The 16,030-nt window shown below is 34.5% G+C and overlaps 1 protein-coding gene across 1 annotated transcript in view; it reads right to left on the reverse strand.

Annotated features, from left to right (window-relative positions):
* The window catches only part of LOC144444841 (E3 ubiquitin-protein ligase RNF19A-like), a 40,754-nt gene extending 26,260 nt beyond the window's left edge, over positions 1 to 14,494 (reverse strand). Inside the window, exons 1-2 of the mRNA XM_078134393.1 lie at positions 14,254 to 14,494; positions 3,460 to 4,004 (exon numbers count right to left, since the gene is read on the reverse strand). Coding sequence (XP_077990519.1) covers positions 3,460 to 3,995 — 536 coding nt within the window. The 5' untranslated portion in view covers positions 3,996 to 4,004; positions 14,254 to 14,494. The remainder of the gene's footprint in view (positions 1 to 3,459; positions 4,005 to 14,253) is intronic.
* Between the last annotated feature and the right edge of the window lie 1,536 nt (positions 14,495 to 16,030).

Genomic DNA, 16,030 nt, shown 5'->3' on the forward strand with positions numbered 1-16,030 from the left:
ATTTTAAAATCCTACCACATTACCCCAAATTATCCATTTAAAAGTTTAGCTATATTCTCTTTTAAAATTAATCAAAACAAACAAAACATAAAATGTGAAAGCTAAAACTATTAGAGGTTGATTTCAGATCTGGATTAAAAATTTAGATGTGAAAAACAGGTGTCAGGTAGAACTTAGCGTTGGACGAGAATGATAAAATGGTCCTATGTTATCTTTATGACTACCCAGACACTGATGTCAGACATGGAATTGATAACTTTACAAATAGTACTTTAATTTGAACAACTGGTTTATGTTTTTATGTTGTTTTTCTTAAATGAAGAGGTTGCTATAACGAATATAATGCATAACCTGGCCATGACATCACTCAATAAATTTCATTGAACTGAATTTTTTTTTTTTTTTTTTTTTTTTTTTTTTTTTTTTTTTTTTTTTGAAATGAAGAGGTTAGTTAATACAAATGTACAAGAATTTAACACATATGTAACCCGGCCATGACATCACTCCATAAATTGCAGTGAACTCAATTACAAGTACATAAGTTATTAGATTAGAGATCTCATGTGAAACTGTCACAACACACTTGAATTGAAAGAGATGCCATTTTCCTTCTAATTAATTCTTTAATCTATTCACATCCAGGGCAATGGAATATTTCAAAATGGCAAGAAATATATTAAATAGAAATGATATCAACTTGTTATCATTGTCAGTATCCTTTGGTGGGTGTACACACTAGACGTATAATATATGTACACTTTCATTGTTTTGTATACATTGTGCTTTCACAACTACAAATGTCATAGGTACATGTACATTGTACATTCAGAGATGCTACTTACATGTAGATCATGAAAAATAAAATTTAAAAAGGATGTCACCTCGATTTAAATCTCTCTGCAGACCTTTTTCCTACATGCGATATTTTTTATAACTATATATTTTAATGACATTATCCAACCACTGATCATTGATATAAATATATGATTCCCCCTCCACACATAAAATTCAGTGTTTCTGTTTTTAGACTTAAAATTAGATAACCTGGTATGCAAGGATTATCACCACCTACATGTACATGTACATGGATATTTATTTTGAATGGATAGATTAAAGTACAGACAACCCACACAATTTCGCCACAAAATAAATCCTATCTATTCCACATTTTTTCAGTGACATCACACTTGCATTCAAGTACCTAAGACTCAAGAGATATTGCTGATCAAGCACAAATTACATGCCAACACACTAATTTAAGACAAATCCCCTAGCGTACATGACACTACGACTATAGTCATACACGAGTGATTATCAATCGAGTTTTCTCATTTGTAAAAAAGAGTCGCGGATTAACTCTACCTTTGCAAGAACAAGCAAACAAGTGGCAATACTTGTATATTAACAAGAAAAAAAATTGGGGGCAGAAAGGTTAAGTGTGACATGCTTTAAGGTTAAACAAGATACAATCAAGCTGATGTCCTGTGTTTGCAGAATGAACATAACAAGCTATCAATACATTGTACTCTTCAAGGACAGTGGGGATGTTTTAAACAACAGCTCATTGTTCAAGACACATATTTCTGCTCTAGGTACAAGGTACATGTATCATTGGTTTTTCTTTACATTGGAGAACATACTGAATCAAGAAGGGGGGGGGGGACGATTAGACGCTACTCCCCTTAATTGAGTATACATATATGTGCCGCCCTTTGGGGTGTGTATTGTAACCCTTTGGCCTAATACAAAAATGTATGGGGTCCTTTTTTTAAACTGAAACGGGGTCCACTTTGCATTATTATTTATTTTGCTTGGTCTAAAATGTGGTCCACTGTCCTTTACCAAATCATACAGGTATACAATGGTCTAGTAAATTGGGTTATTGCTTTTTGGTCAAAGTGGGTCTAAAATGGGGCTTGGGGTTTCCAGGACTGGCCACACACCCCTACTAGAACTGGCCACTGGTAGTGGTACCCCCCCCCCCCCCCCCCCGAGATTCAATTACTAAGTGCCACTAAAGATAACATTTTCAGTCAAACAAGCACTGAATAACAGTTTGATAAAGAACATTAACACAAAGACAGTGAGCTAAAAATATTATATATAATTATATATATACATGTATATATACATGTATATATGCTATCACACAACACATTAGACTATTGGGTAATCAACAAGTCTGACAGTGCTGTTAGTTAGACTTAGAGATTGCTTGACATAGCTTTTGATCAGGTCACATTCTCTATTCAAGTGACATGTTGTCTAGCCAAGATAAACAGTCTGTTTGTGTTCAACTCTAAGATAACTCATTCTTTTTATAAACAATAAGACAGGGCAAATAATAATATAGTACAAGAAGACAGTAGTCTTTTTGCTGCAGCTGGGGAGCCTTAGTAACAGGAGGGGAAAATTTGGTAAAACTTGAGAACACATTGATTTCCATACATGTACCATGCATTGCACCATAAATTTGGTGGGGAGGGGGGTAATCCATTCAAATACCAAGGTACTGTATCTCAGGTAGATTTTACTTACTTGACACCCTTAAAGTGGCCATATGGATGGGGCTTTGGGTTTTTGTTTTCTTTTTATTCATAACACAATTTTATCACGGCTTCCTATTTGAAAACTCCATGTGAAACAACATAGTTATATGTAAGTCTGTGTTTGTAACTCAGTACATTGCGAAATGCTTAAAAAAATGTGTAAAAGGTTTGTCATTGTATGAACAGTAACAGACATTTTACACATGTAATGATTTATTAACCTTTGCAATTTATTGAGCGACAAACAAGGACTTGACATACATTGTATGTTGCTTCACAAATGATTTTTCAAGCAGAAAGCCATGATAAAATAGTTTTATAAATTAACAATCCCCAATGAATACCCAATTCTCATCCATAACACCACTTTAACATAACTGGACATGCAAAGAAGTCAAGAGTTCATAGTACCTATGTCTGGCCCCACTTAATCTTATGAATCTTATGAATTCAGTTGAGCGAGGTCTGAAAAAACAGCCCCTAAAGTTAAAACTTGAATTTTATAGATATGCAAAGCCGCAACACTAATGGCTCAGACAGGATTCAATAAAAGTGTTTTCGCTAAGGATTAGAAACCTCAGTGATAGAAAAAGGAGATCAGATCACATTCATTTGCTTGGTTTCTCTATACATGTAATTTTGATGGGAAACCCTAAAATGAGAGGGGAACTCAGGTAGACTTTGCCTACTTACAGCCCTTAAACAAAAAATACCGATCAGATAACACATTGTAAAGGTGAGACTTGCACTAGTGTGATTTGCATACATACATGTATGTATGTATAAATTATGTAACTCCTTACAGCTATGGCATTCATTCTTGACAGACAGTGTAGCCCCCCCCCCCCCCCCCCCACACACACACACACCCTGTTGTACATGTCTACATGTACATGTACGTTTTACTTACCCACAGTCTGGTGCTGGACACCACCTAGCATCAGGGTCTGTCACAAGCAGTCTTCGTAGTGTAAATTCTTCAAATTTACAATATATAGTTTCATCATTGAGTACCATTCGTATATCGTTAGGATGAAAATGTTCCGCACACTCTGGACACGCTATGTTCACTCTACTTTCAGTTATTTCAATTTTCAAATACTGTCGAAGGCACTCTTGACAGGACCTATGGTGGCATGTCATTATATCTGGAAATTGATCCTTCGGTCTTTCCATTAAACAGAGTGGACATTCCAGTTTCCCACTTCCAGACTTCTTTTTCGATTTCTTTTCCACTTGAAAACTGACAGCCTGGACCTCATTCTCCTGCATGATACTACCTGCGATTGAGGTGTCATCATCTTTGTTCGTTTTTTTACGTTTCGGACGTTGTAGTAGTCTACGTATCGAAAAACGAGAGTCTGCTTTTTTGGATTTTTTAGGTGTTGGTGATGACAAAGACGATATAGAACAAGCAGATCGAGTTTCCACTTCAGCTGCAGCCATCCTGAAATGCTATGAAAGAAATGAAATTAAAATGATTAAAAGACTTGATCATTGCAAATAACTATGTATAACTACATTGTAGGGGTCAATGTAAAGCCTTTTACATGTACAAGGGGCCCACTGATTGGACAGTACACAACTATCATATGGCTTATTAAAGTGGCACAAGCTGAGTTTATAAGCTTGTTACTACGGTGAAAATACTTCAAATAAAACCACGCCATTGCAGTTTACATACGATACATGTACATGTACATGTATGCCTTGTTAATGTTGATGTACAAAGGTACATTTACATACCACATGTATCAATGTACATGTACATGTATATGTCTTCTATTACAATTGTCTTTTGGCATTGTTAGAACAATTACATTGTAATTGCATACAATGTAGCAGTCTGGCTGCTAGACCCCTCAGGCTATTCTGCTCACTGTGAAGGTGACCGAACATCGCTTGCAAGGGCGATAACTCGGGCGTTCACCCTTGATTGCACCCAGTGTTCTCCCCAGGGATTTTGCTGATAGGATATTGACTCATTAGCATAAATTAGCATAAATTTACATAACAAACTATTTATATTCCTGAGTAACTTAATGATAAAATCAAAGTACATCATAATATCAAACAAGTAGTACATGTACATGTGGCCAAAGGAAAGTTGAAAGCCAATTTATTACGTAACTACAAAATGTTATTAGCACCAATAAGAAACTCGATTGCACCTTTCAGAAGAAAGCCCAAGGTCTAGCAGCTAGACTAACAATGTAGTAGCAATTTCATGCAGTTTATATGTACATTTGTATGTACATGTATGATAAATTACATCATCAGATGATGATGGTTAATGGGTTATATCTTGATACAGGTTTGAATGCAGTCAATTGCAAGTGATGGTTAAGTATACATGTACATGTACTTCTGCAGTAGATGATACTGTCGGTTTGAAATGTGCAGCTTGTGGCATAAACAACACTAGTCTAGCAAAACGAGTCACTGTTTTCTAATCAATCAGATTAAACTTTTGCAAAGGCTTCATATTACATGGACTATAGTGAAAATAAACTGTGTCCATGTTCACACTACAAATTACAATTTACAAGTACACATATGGCCTTCTCTCAACCTATGTGAGTACATTTACTTTGTCAAGAAGAATCTTTCTTACAGCAAAAGCCATTAGAATTTATAACATACAAAATCATAAATGTATACATATATACTGTATTTCTCCTTTGTGGTCATTTTGATTGTTCAAGTACATGTACATTGTGTACATGGCAAAACAGAACATAAATGGTGTACTTCATCAAGTTATAAAAATGTACTAAAACAAAACTGAAATTAGTAACTTGATTGAAATTCATTACATACACCTGTACATGCTAATCAGATATCTTGTTCACAGGATTACATGGATTATGGCTAGAGAATATTACACAAATCTACAGTGCCTGACAGCATACACATGTACATGTACATGTACATACATTTTGTATAGTTGACTTTCAATGCACTTTTCACTGCGAACAGTTTTATCAGCATACATGTTACATGTTTTATTGCCTGATTGATAGTCACATTAATTTACATTTTGTAAGCCAAGTAAACTACTACAACTTCAGTTTCTATTAAGTTCCATTAGTTTAACAGAATACCACCTTACATTGTATGAATTTAATAAATGTGGTGGCGTACATGTACATGTAGATATGATATTTAGTAATAATAGTCTACATGTATGTACCCTGGGCTACTGCTAATTTGGTAGTCTAGATACAATGTTTAGTAGTGTATGTACCCTGACTACTACTAATTTGGTAGTCTAGATACAATGTTTAGTAGTCTAATGTATGTACAAAATGTACCCTGGACTTCTGCTAATTTGGTAGTCTAGATACAATGTTTAGTGGTCTGTGTACCCTGGACTACTGCTAATTTGGTAGTCTAGATACAATGTTTAGTAGTCTATGTACCCTGGACTACTACTAATTTGGTAGTCTAGATACAATGTTTAGTGGTCTGTGTACCCTGGACTACTGCTAATTTGGTACTCAATATATGATGTGTAGTAGTTTCTGTACCATACATGTACATGTAGTAGACTACTGCTAATTTGGTAGGCTGGCTACAATGTTTAAATAGTCTACATGTACATGTATGTAGTAGGCTAATGCTAATTTGGTAGTCTAGATATAAAAATGTGCAATGTGTAGTAGTGTATGGTACATTTGTACATGTATGTTCCCTGGAGTACTGCTAATTTGGTAGGCTAGCTAAAATGTACACGTACATGTACAAAAATGTACATGTACAATGTGTAGTTACATGCAGTCTCTGTTCCCTGGACTACTGCTAATTTTAAGACCTGTAAATGTAGGGCATACATGTACAAGACATGATTTACGGTATACGGTTCAATGCAATTTCTAATAAAATATGTATCAAGTGAAATATATCATCACTATTCTAGTCAATTTCATACATAATCATTACATATTCACTCAACAGATTAATTAAGATGGAAGCTGATTGGGCAGATTTGATCACATGACTGACATAATAAGGGAATGTACTTTGTCTACAAGGTGACTATCGTTAGTACACATACTGACCTACTTTTGATCCAAACATTGACATTGTTAACACCTGTCACACTTCAAATCATATTTAATAACAATAAATGATGTGAATTTATTATAATGCATATTTTCTCCTGAGAAAAGGCTCTCACAATTATCAACTATTCGGTCATGAGCACCAACCTTTTTTTTTTCTTTTTTTCTTTTCTTTAAAAAAAAAAAAAAATTCTACACTGGAAATTGCTCCTAGCGATTTGCTGTTATGCAGATAATGTATCAGAGATCCATTCTGGTTTGGGACTATGTGACAGGGCTACAGTACATGTACATGTAGTATGTACATTGTATGTTGCACACACTATACATGTACATGTACAAAATGTATCACATTGCTGTGGAACTGTCAAGGCTTTCCCAGTCAGTCCATAGGCTATCCCAGAGTCACCAGGCCCAGCAAACATACATGTAGCACCTGCGAGCTCCGTGTGACTTTTTGATTCATTACTCCAGGAGCCTGAAAAATTGTCGTTAACATATTTTCGCTTTTTTCGCTGGAAAATAAAAACGCTAAAAAAGTAGTAACTAAAATGCCTTCTTTACTGGACACAATGCACCAGTCTGGTAATTAGTAAAAATTAGTCTTTGAGAACCAGTTGAAGACTAAAATTGCAAAATTTAATTTTCTAGTAGTGAAAATATTTAGGTATATTACCTCTCATTATTCTACAAAGGAAAGGACAGTTATGATTGAATACAAGCACAATACATGTACATTTTTTGTATATCTATGAATTTATGCATTATACATGTACATTGTACATGTACAATGTAGTACATGTAGATATACATGTACATGTGATTTTCTTTCTTTTTTTTTCTTCTTTTTTTTGGGGGGGGGGCTGACTAGAGGGGGGGGGGGTATTCATACTTTAAACAACTTTTGCACCCTTTTTGAATGTGTACCTACAAAAAATGTACTTGCATAAATACAAAAAGTACTTTGTATATTATGATTTACAATAAATTCATGTATTAATTGATGATACGCTGTCTTGGGAGTACATCTTGAAAGGATTTGCATAAAGTAGTTACTTAACATTAGTAAAAGATAACGTTTTACGTATATTTGTACATGTTAGAAATGTTAATATCAAATAAAACATAAAAACAGTCCTATTCATGCCGAATATGCAAAAACACAAGTAAAGATTTGATTTATGAACGACGTTTTGCTGAACACAAAATCAATCAAAAATTAATCTTGAAAATTTCAGATTTCATCGTCTACAATGTACATGTATATCTCTCCTAATAAGTCACGTTTCTCTGTCATGTGTTTGAGTCATGACACTGACATTTAAGAAGATCATCAAATACAGAAAATGTAGATCACTGCAAACTGGTTGATTACCATACTTATCATAAACACCTTATATACATACATGTACATATACAAGGACATTTATTAAGAGACAGACACGTGTATGGTCACATGGAACCACACTCTAGTAGAAAAAATAAGACAGTACCATAAATATCCAATGGACAAAGAGCCTACAGACATTTAAACAAGTCTTGTCAACCTTGGCAAGTCTTTCTATGGAGCTTTTCATGGCGGTTGTCGTGTGTGACAATGATTGGCTAATTTGATGCCGGAAACCTAATACAAGTGAAGTGAATAATAAGGATTTTTTTTCTAGATAATAACTGTATAGAGAGGACATGTAATTTCCTCTGTCGTGCCTGAAGGTTTGCAAAGACTGTATGTACTAAGGAACCTTCTCTAACTTGTACTACATGTAGCTTTATACATACATACACAAGATATGCTATCCTTTGATTTTCTTGATGATGTATAAACCAATCTGATTATTATCAAATGACATGTTCATTCAACATGTAGCTATACATGTACACGTACCTGTATGCCTCCTTCTACCATACAAGTCATACACTCACTCAATCTGCATACATGCACACACACATCTATTACATACAAAGTAATTGTGTGTGTGCATGTACATGTACATTGTATACAGTATGTGCGTGCATGTACAAAATGTATGCCAGCCTTGTGTATTTTCATTGTGTGTGTGTGTGTGTGTGTGTGTGTGTGTGTTTGTGTTTGTGTCTGTATGTGGGTGTATGTTTGTATGTGCATGTGTGTATGATGATGTGTGTGTGAGCATGTGTGCCCACAGGTAGCAATGAATGTGTGTACACATGCTTCACTGTATGTTGGGTATACAAAATCACATAAAACAAACACTTTATAAAACAAACACTTTGCATCATCCCCACACGATTCCCTCTGATCCTATTTATTGTCCTGATTACACAACTACAAGAATATAACATAACAGCATTTTACATAACACAAGACTACAATGTACATGTACAGCTGTATGACTATGACTCAACCCTATACAACTGTGCCACTGCAGTGCAGTGAATTCAACTTATTTATTTTTAATATCATTTACAAATGTACCAGTAGACTAATATACAAATGTAGTAATAGCACATATAGTGTTCTTTTCCTTATTCAAGGTATGGTTACAGTTACCCTGTATATGATATATACAAATGTATACTTGACTTTACATGTATACTTGACATATGCCATGAAGTGATTATTTTGGTGTCATTTATTTGAAACACAAACATATCTGAGTACACACTGCAGTGATGCAGGTGGAGCCCGACATCTGTTTTGATAGAGCTACATGTATACACCTGTTAACAGCAATAGAGCAATGGGACTCAATAATACAATGTAACGCACCTGCTTGGAGGCAGAAGCAGTAGACAACAACACCCTTATACATGTACAGTCATACATCATGTATAACTGTACATGTAGATGGATAGGCTTTGTTACATGTACAATGTATATCTACATATGACATCAAAGCCTAGCTGACACCATTAATGTATTGACACTGTTTTAGTGATTCAAAAAGATACCATATTAAAGAGAAATCCTACTTTTCCAATGGAATTCATATTACTACCTGCTTGTAGCATACATAAGGATGTACATGTACATGTATGCCACACCATCCTTGTCACGACACAAACTGATTACAAAATGCCTAGCCTTCAGCTCCAGGTATCAGGTTCCATCCATGTACATGTATATCCTTACAGCATACTATAGAAACTAGGTGCAAACTTACAACATACATGTACATTGTACTTCATATATACAAAAAAAATGAATTAATACATGTATATAGAAAACAGTAAAAATATATTATAAGATAACTAGTGTGCCCTCTGGTGATAGCCAAATTTTGTTGTTATGGATCAGTGTGATAAAAACTGGCATTTCTTGTGAGTCACCACAGGCATAGCAAGAGATAGGAGAACACTAAATTTTGGTGCGTCACTAGTAATTGTGTGCGTCAGTGGCACTTCCAATTGGCTTTTGAGGGCACACTGAAGATAACCTTATACGATGTAAACAATCGTGCAAACATATGTAATTCTGTGATTAGTTTTTTCCTTGCCTTGGAACAGAAAAATATTTTTTTAATTTGACTACATATTAATTTCCAGAGTAGGAACTTTATACTTTACAGAGAGCCTGAACATACCAATTTATATATCAAAAACACTGGAGAATTGTAAACTTACACAAGATGCAACAGGTTTTTCTCATCCAGAAACTAAAGATAAATGTACATGAATGCTAAAAATTACTTCTAAAAAGACAAGTGTATCTGTTCATTACTGACAATGCTCAATTTTATCTATACTTACACGTACAGGTGACAAGATTAAATCTTGAGCAAAAGCTTGGTTTTGAACCTGGCACTCATATGTTAGTTTGACTTGAATAAATACCTTTACATGGTAGAACTCAATGAAAATTCAAATTATATAAATTATTATTCCTAATGTAGTAACTACGAAACAAAAATATAAAAATAGATTTTTTGAAAACAAACAAGACAGCCCCATAATTGGTATGTTCCCTATTCACTGCCATGGTTACTGGTTAGTGAGATACTAATTAATGCAAGTATTTACTAATCATGTGTTACTTACGGAGTGTTTTTTCTTCTATTTTCTATGAGATACTAGAATATTACTTTATTTTTTCATTCAGACAGAATTCCTATATTGTGAATGTTTCATTTTCACAGATTTTAATGTTAATTAATTGTTATATTGTGTTCTCTACTAATAAGGGATTTTACATCTCGTTGCAGATCTTGCGAGATATGCAAATAATATGCCTAGCAACAACGGTTGTCAAAGATGTGATTATGGTCGTGCTTTTCACTGTGGCCATGTGTGATGACGATATAAACAACAAACAGTGTTGCTAAGCGTTTGACACTTTTAGCTTGACCACCCTTGAGTTGTTGCTATGGATGTACATTGTACTGGCTCACGGGGAACACATGAGATCTGTCGTGAGATGAAAAACGGCTAATTCAAATTGTACACTTTGTTAATGTTTTCTTCCTCAGCAACCATAGTACTTGTTGGAAAATAACTGCAAAACGTAGTTTAACAAATTCCAGAAAAACCGTTTCATACATTTGTAAATCCTTTAATATATACATTTATAAGATACATGTAATCCTGGAATAATGAAACTGATTTTTGAGGTTTATATGTGCAGTCCTATAGTACTATATATACATGTACTCATGTGTTTAGAAATACCACAAAAGAAGAACAGAAGCCCTACAAAATGAAATGCTGCAAAATGATGATAATCTCTATGAATGCTGCAAAGTGATCATCTCCTGAAACTAACCCATGATGATCACTTGATTACATCTCCTGTAACCATAAAGGGATGATTGCACAATGTCGCACAAGCTAAATTGCCGAACTTTGATTGTTTGGGTCAACAACAACCTCCCACCCCACCCCCACCCCCTCCCTTAAACAAACATTCAAAAGTGCGACATCAACAAGTTTATATGTGATGTAAAGTTTGATGAAAATTGTAGCAGCCACACCACTATGATCTATGCAATAAAAGATGATGATAAACCCTTTAAAATATTACCAGAAACCCAGCACTTTATATCACATTAGGAATAAATTTTAATGAACTTATCAACATCTCAGTAGTAAATACAGAAGCTATTAGCATTGACATCACAATATGAAAGTTTTTGAAATTTGGTCAGAAGTCAAATGCAAAAATTAAGCAGCAATTGCACTGACGCCAGACCCTCCCCCCCCCCCCCCTTAAAGGAACGAAGTTCGTTTATTGAGCTTGTGTGACATTGTGTGATGACATCACAGACTACAAGTACTATAAAATTAGGTCTATTTTCAAAAATTTCAACTGAAGACTTAAAATAAAAGTAAAAGTCACCTTTGAAAGAAATTTTTTGATTTCACAAAAGAAGCCCTACAAATGCTTCCTGCTTCCCTGCAACTATGATGCTGATGCCATCACAAACTAGTAAAAGTACAAAAAGGTACAATAATACCTAAAAAATCTGTTTTAACTGAAGACTATTAAAATGAAACCAGTAGCCTTTGAAAGAAATTTTGATTTCACAAAAGAAGCCCTATAAATGCTTCCTGCTTCCTTGCAACAATGATGCTGATGCCATCACAAACTAAAAGTATAAAAAGGTACATTTTTTGTACAATAATACCTATAAAATCTGTTTTAACTGAAGACTAAAATGAAACCAGTAGCCTTTGAAAGAAATTTTGATTTCACAAAAGAAGCCCTACAAATGCTTCCAAGCAAGATATTCCTGGAACTACTAGTACATGCTGATTATATTACAATCTAAATCTTTTCTTAAAAGTACTATATACTGTACTATATATGTATATATCTTCATAGAAGGCGAACATGAGACCAGTAGCCATTTTGATTTCATGTTTTGATTTCACAAAAGAAGCCCTACAAATACCTCTACGTAAAAGAAATCCCCTGAACCTAATCCACAATGGTGACATAGCACATTTTAAGCATTATAATGGACATCAACGTGTTTTACTGTGAAAGAATAAAATGAAATATGGTCTAATGGTAGATATTCCATCTTTACTCCACAAGATTTAACTATCTTTCATGCGTGTCTGTTAGCATTTCTCTAGGAACAACACAGATATTAGGTATTATAAGATTAAAATGTGGGTTTTTTTCAGAGGTGAAATATAAAATGTCTGTTATTGTGGTTTCTGAACGTAATTACTGTTTCATTTACCCATTCGTGCTAAATCACCTATTTATGCTCTGAGTTTGGAATTACTATAAATTTGATTCCAGAGCAAGGAAGTAACGTTTTTTTCGGTTGCAGTTATTATTTTGGCACTGGATACTGGATATTGAATGTAACTAATTAACATGAAACCATTCATGCTACTGTAAATCACTTATTTATGCTCTGAGTTTGGAATTACAAAAAAAATTTATTCCAGCCCAAGGAAACAGCGTTGTACATGTACTAGTTATTGTTTATATAATGAATGTCTTTTATACCAGGCACAAGCCAAGATGAACAAAAAATATGGAATATACAAGTATACGATATATTCCATATTTCTTGTTCATCTTCAAATCTTGGCTCGTGTACTAAACTCTGGTCATTCTATGTCACGACAACGCATGTCTACATCATGGTTCTGCTGTGTTCGAAATAAAATATGACAAGAGACAAAACATTCAAAATTACTATTAGTTTCACTGATTTTACTTTGATATTACTGGCACTGGTATGATTATGTTATTCTCCAATATTTTTCTTCATTCAGCCGGAAAATACTCGTGACCTAAGGGTTATCACTACTCGACTAGCGACTGGTAGTGACAAAGCCCCCTTAGGGCACTCGTATTTTCCTTGGCTGAAGGAAGAAAAAATATTGGGGAATAACAACTGATGACATCATAACCTACATGCATACACCCACACACAGGGCATGTCACCATCTATCTACATTGTTTATGTAACTGCCTGTCTCTGGAAGTATTTCCATGGTGGAAGCTACCATTAGTAATATAAGAATAAGTGTTAGTCAATATCAAACAATGTGTTAATTTATTTTAAGGGTGCCCACACCTCCAAAGTCATGAAGTACATACTGTAAAATACACTTTGATAAATGAGAAAGAAATGAGATTGCCAATGAATACACAAACAACACAAGTCCAAAGATGGGAAAACTCGTTTACAGTAATCAAACGAGTTTAAAAAGACTGATTACTTAAAATTTCTTCTTCAATTGTTACGATATATAACTTAGGACCTTTGTCTATTGTTTGATGATACAAATGAAATGTGTTAATCAGACGGTGTTTGTGTCATCGCGACAGACCCCCCCCCCCCCGCACTCTGTTGTTCTCAGAGATGACTTGCATGTTAACATGGTAACTTAGACTTGGCTTTGACGGTCACATGAGTTTCCTAGTCTTTGTGTTGACCGACTATCCATTCAAATAGAAACGTTTCTCCATGAATGTTGTTACCGACAGCGATGTGCTGAACAACAAGTGATATTATCAAAATAGAACGTCGCTAAAACTCAGACAGGAACGTAAGTAGACAATTTGGAACACAATAAACCACCATAATATATCATATTCGGTTAAACTGAAAGCTAAATAAGAGATAAAACAGGTAATGACTACAATAACCTTGAACAAGTATGTCCCGACTTGACTTCGTATCTCTTATCGGACTCACCTGTGTCGCTGTGTGGTGTGTACAACTCGTCGACTGCGAAGACTCCGGTAGCTGTCGACAAAAGAAACGGTACCAGTTGACAGGTTATACGCGGCTTGTTTTGTTTTTTTCTAGCTAGACTAACCTTATAAGTATTAAAGTATACCTCTGACTTAAAATCAATAAGCTGTTTCACCCGTTTCTGTGCATAAATATCTATTTTTCCTGATCGGTAAGCCGAAAGCAGTCCTGTTTCCGTTCTATAAATGACGTCAGTCAATTTCCCATGGTGCTTCAAGGGTTAACTCATTCAAACTTCCGGCAATTCTGAAGGGGTGGTAGGATGAATCAACTGTGGTGGGTACAGTATGCAGTACTGATCGTACTTTTTGAAAATACTATACTAGTATACTAGTAAGAAAGTGATGTGTGATCGGTATACACGTAATATGGTAGCAAGGGAGTGTTGTAATACGTGTAATAATGCAGTCACCAAATATGGGTGGCTTCCTGTGCCCAAAATACGGAAACGTTTCCGGTTCTAGCAGCGTCCACGTCAAGTTACTATGTATGGCATAACAATGTGTCGTGCATATTATATATATATATATATATATATATATATATATATATATATATATATATATATATATATATATATATATATATATATATATATATATATATATATATATATATATATATATATATATATATATATATATATATATATGTGAAAGTTGCTTGTATATTTGTTTATTCTTTGCAATTCAAGTGAGCCTTGTATTTTCCATTTTTGTTTTTTCATGATTTGTACTATTAAAACACTCTCATAGACTGCTTGTATGTAGAAGTATTAAAAATTGATTGATTGATTGAGCGGATTGATTGATTGAATGACTGACTGATTGATTGATTGAATGACTGACTGACTGATTGATTGATTGATTGATTGATTGATTACTTGATTGATTGATTGATTGATTACTTACTTATTACTCATCAGTAAAGAGACATTGGATCTGAAAATTAGTGGTCAATATTGTAGGTTGTATAGTTGCAAATTAAACTCGGGTGAAAGATAGGTTTTGAATTTGTCTGATTATGTTAAAACTACTCTAGTTGAAACTGGAGTATATCAGTTTTCAATTACAATAATTAGATATTGATCATGTTAACCAGTGGTTAATATTATCCATAAGCAGTACGGAAATCGTGGTCACCGTTGAGGGCGCTGATTTTTGGGTGCGGACACAAAAATCAATTTGATTTGATTTATTTTACAGCTACAAGAATACGTTTACCCACAGCCACAGGCGATGTTCATGATGTCAATATTACGAGTAAGTTATGAATTATAAATGCTATGGTAAATAAGTTACTGCAACCTCCAATTGTAAATGTACAGGCAAAGTAAAAGTCACAATATAGCCAACAAGCACTAGCACTGTTTCCAAGATGTGGTAACTACATAAAACCAGACATTTTGGCCACATTTACATGTTAACGAGCGCCCCATTTCGCTTTGAATACACATTTTCCCATTTTTGCCAATTTTTACTGCGAAACTTCTTGTTGGATATATCATATATGAAGAAAAGTGAGACATTATGTTCATCACTTCTGAAGTGACAAGTTTTCAGGTGATGGCTACTAGCCCATGGCAACGACGACAGCATGCCCGCAAGTGCACTTCCAGCAACAATGGGAATAAACGACCCACTAGTACTGCAATTACGATCTCTCTCTCTCTCTCTCTCTCTCTCTCTCTCTCTCTCTCTCTCTCTCTCTCTCTCTC

This window comes from Glandiceps talaboti, chromosome 13 (genome assembly GCF_964340395.1).
Source record: "Glandiceps talaboti chromosome 13, keGlaTala1.1, whole genome shotgun sequence".
In the NCBI taxonomy this organism is placed as follows: Eukaryota; Metazoa; Hemichordata; class Enteropneusta; family Spengelidae; genus Glandiceps; species Glandiceps talaboti.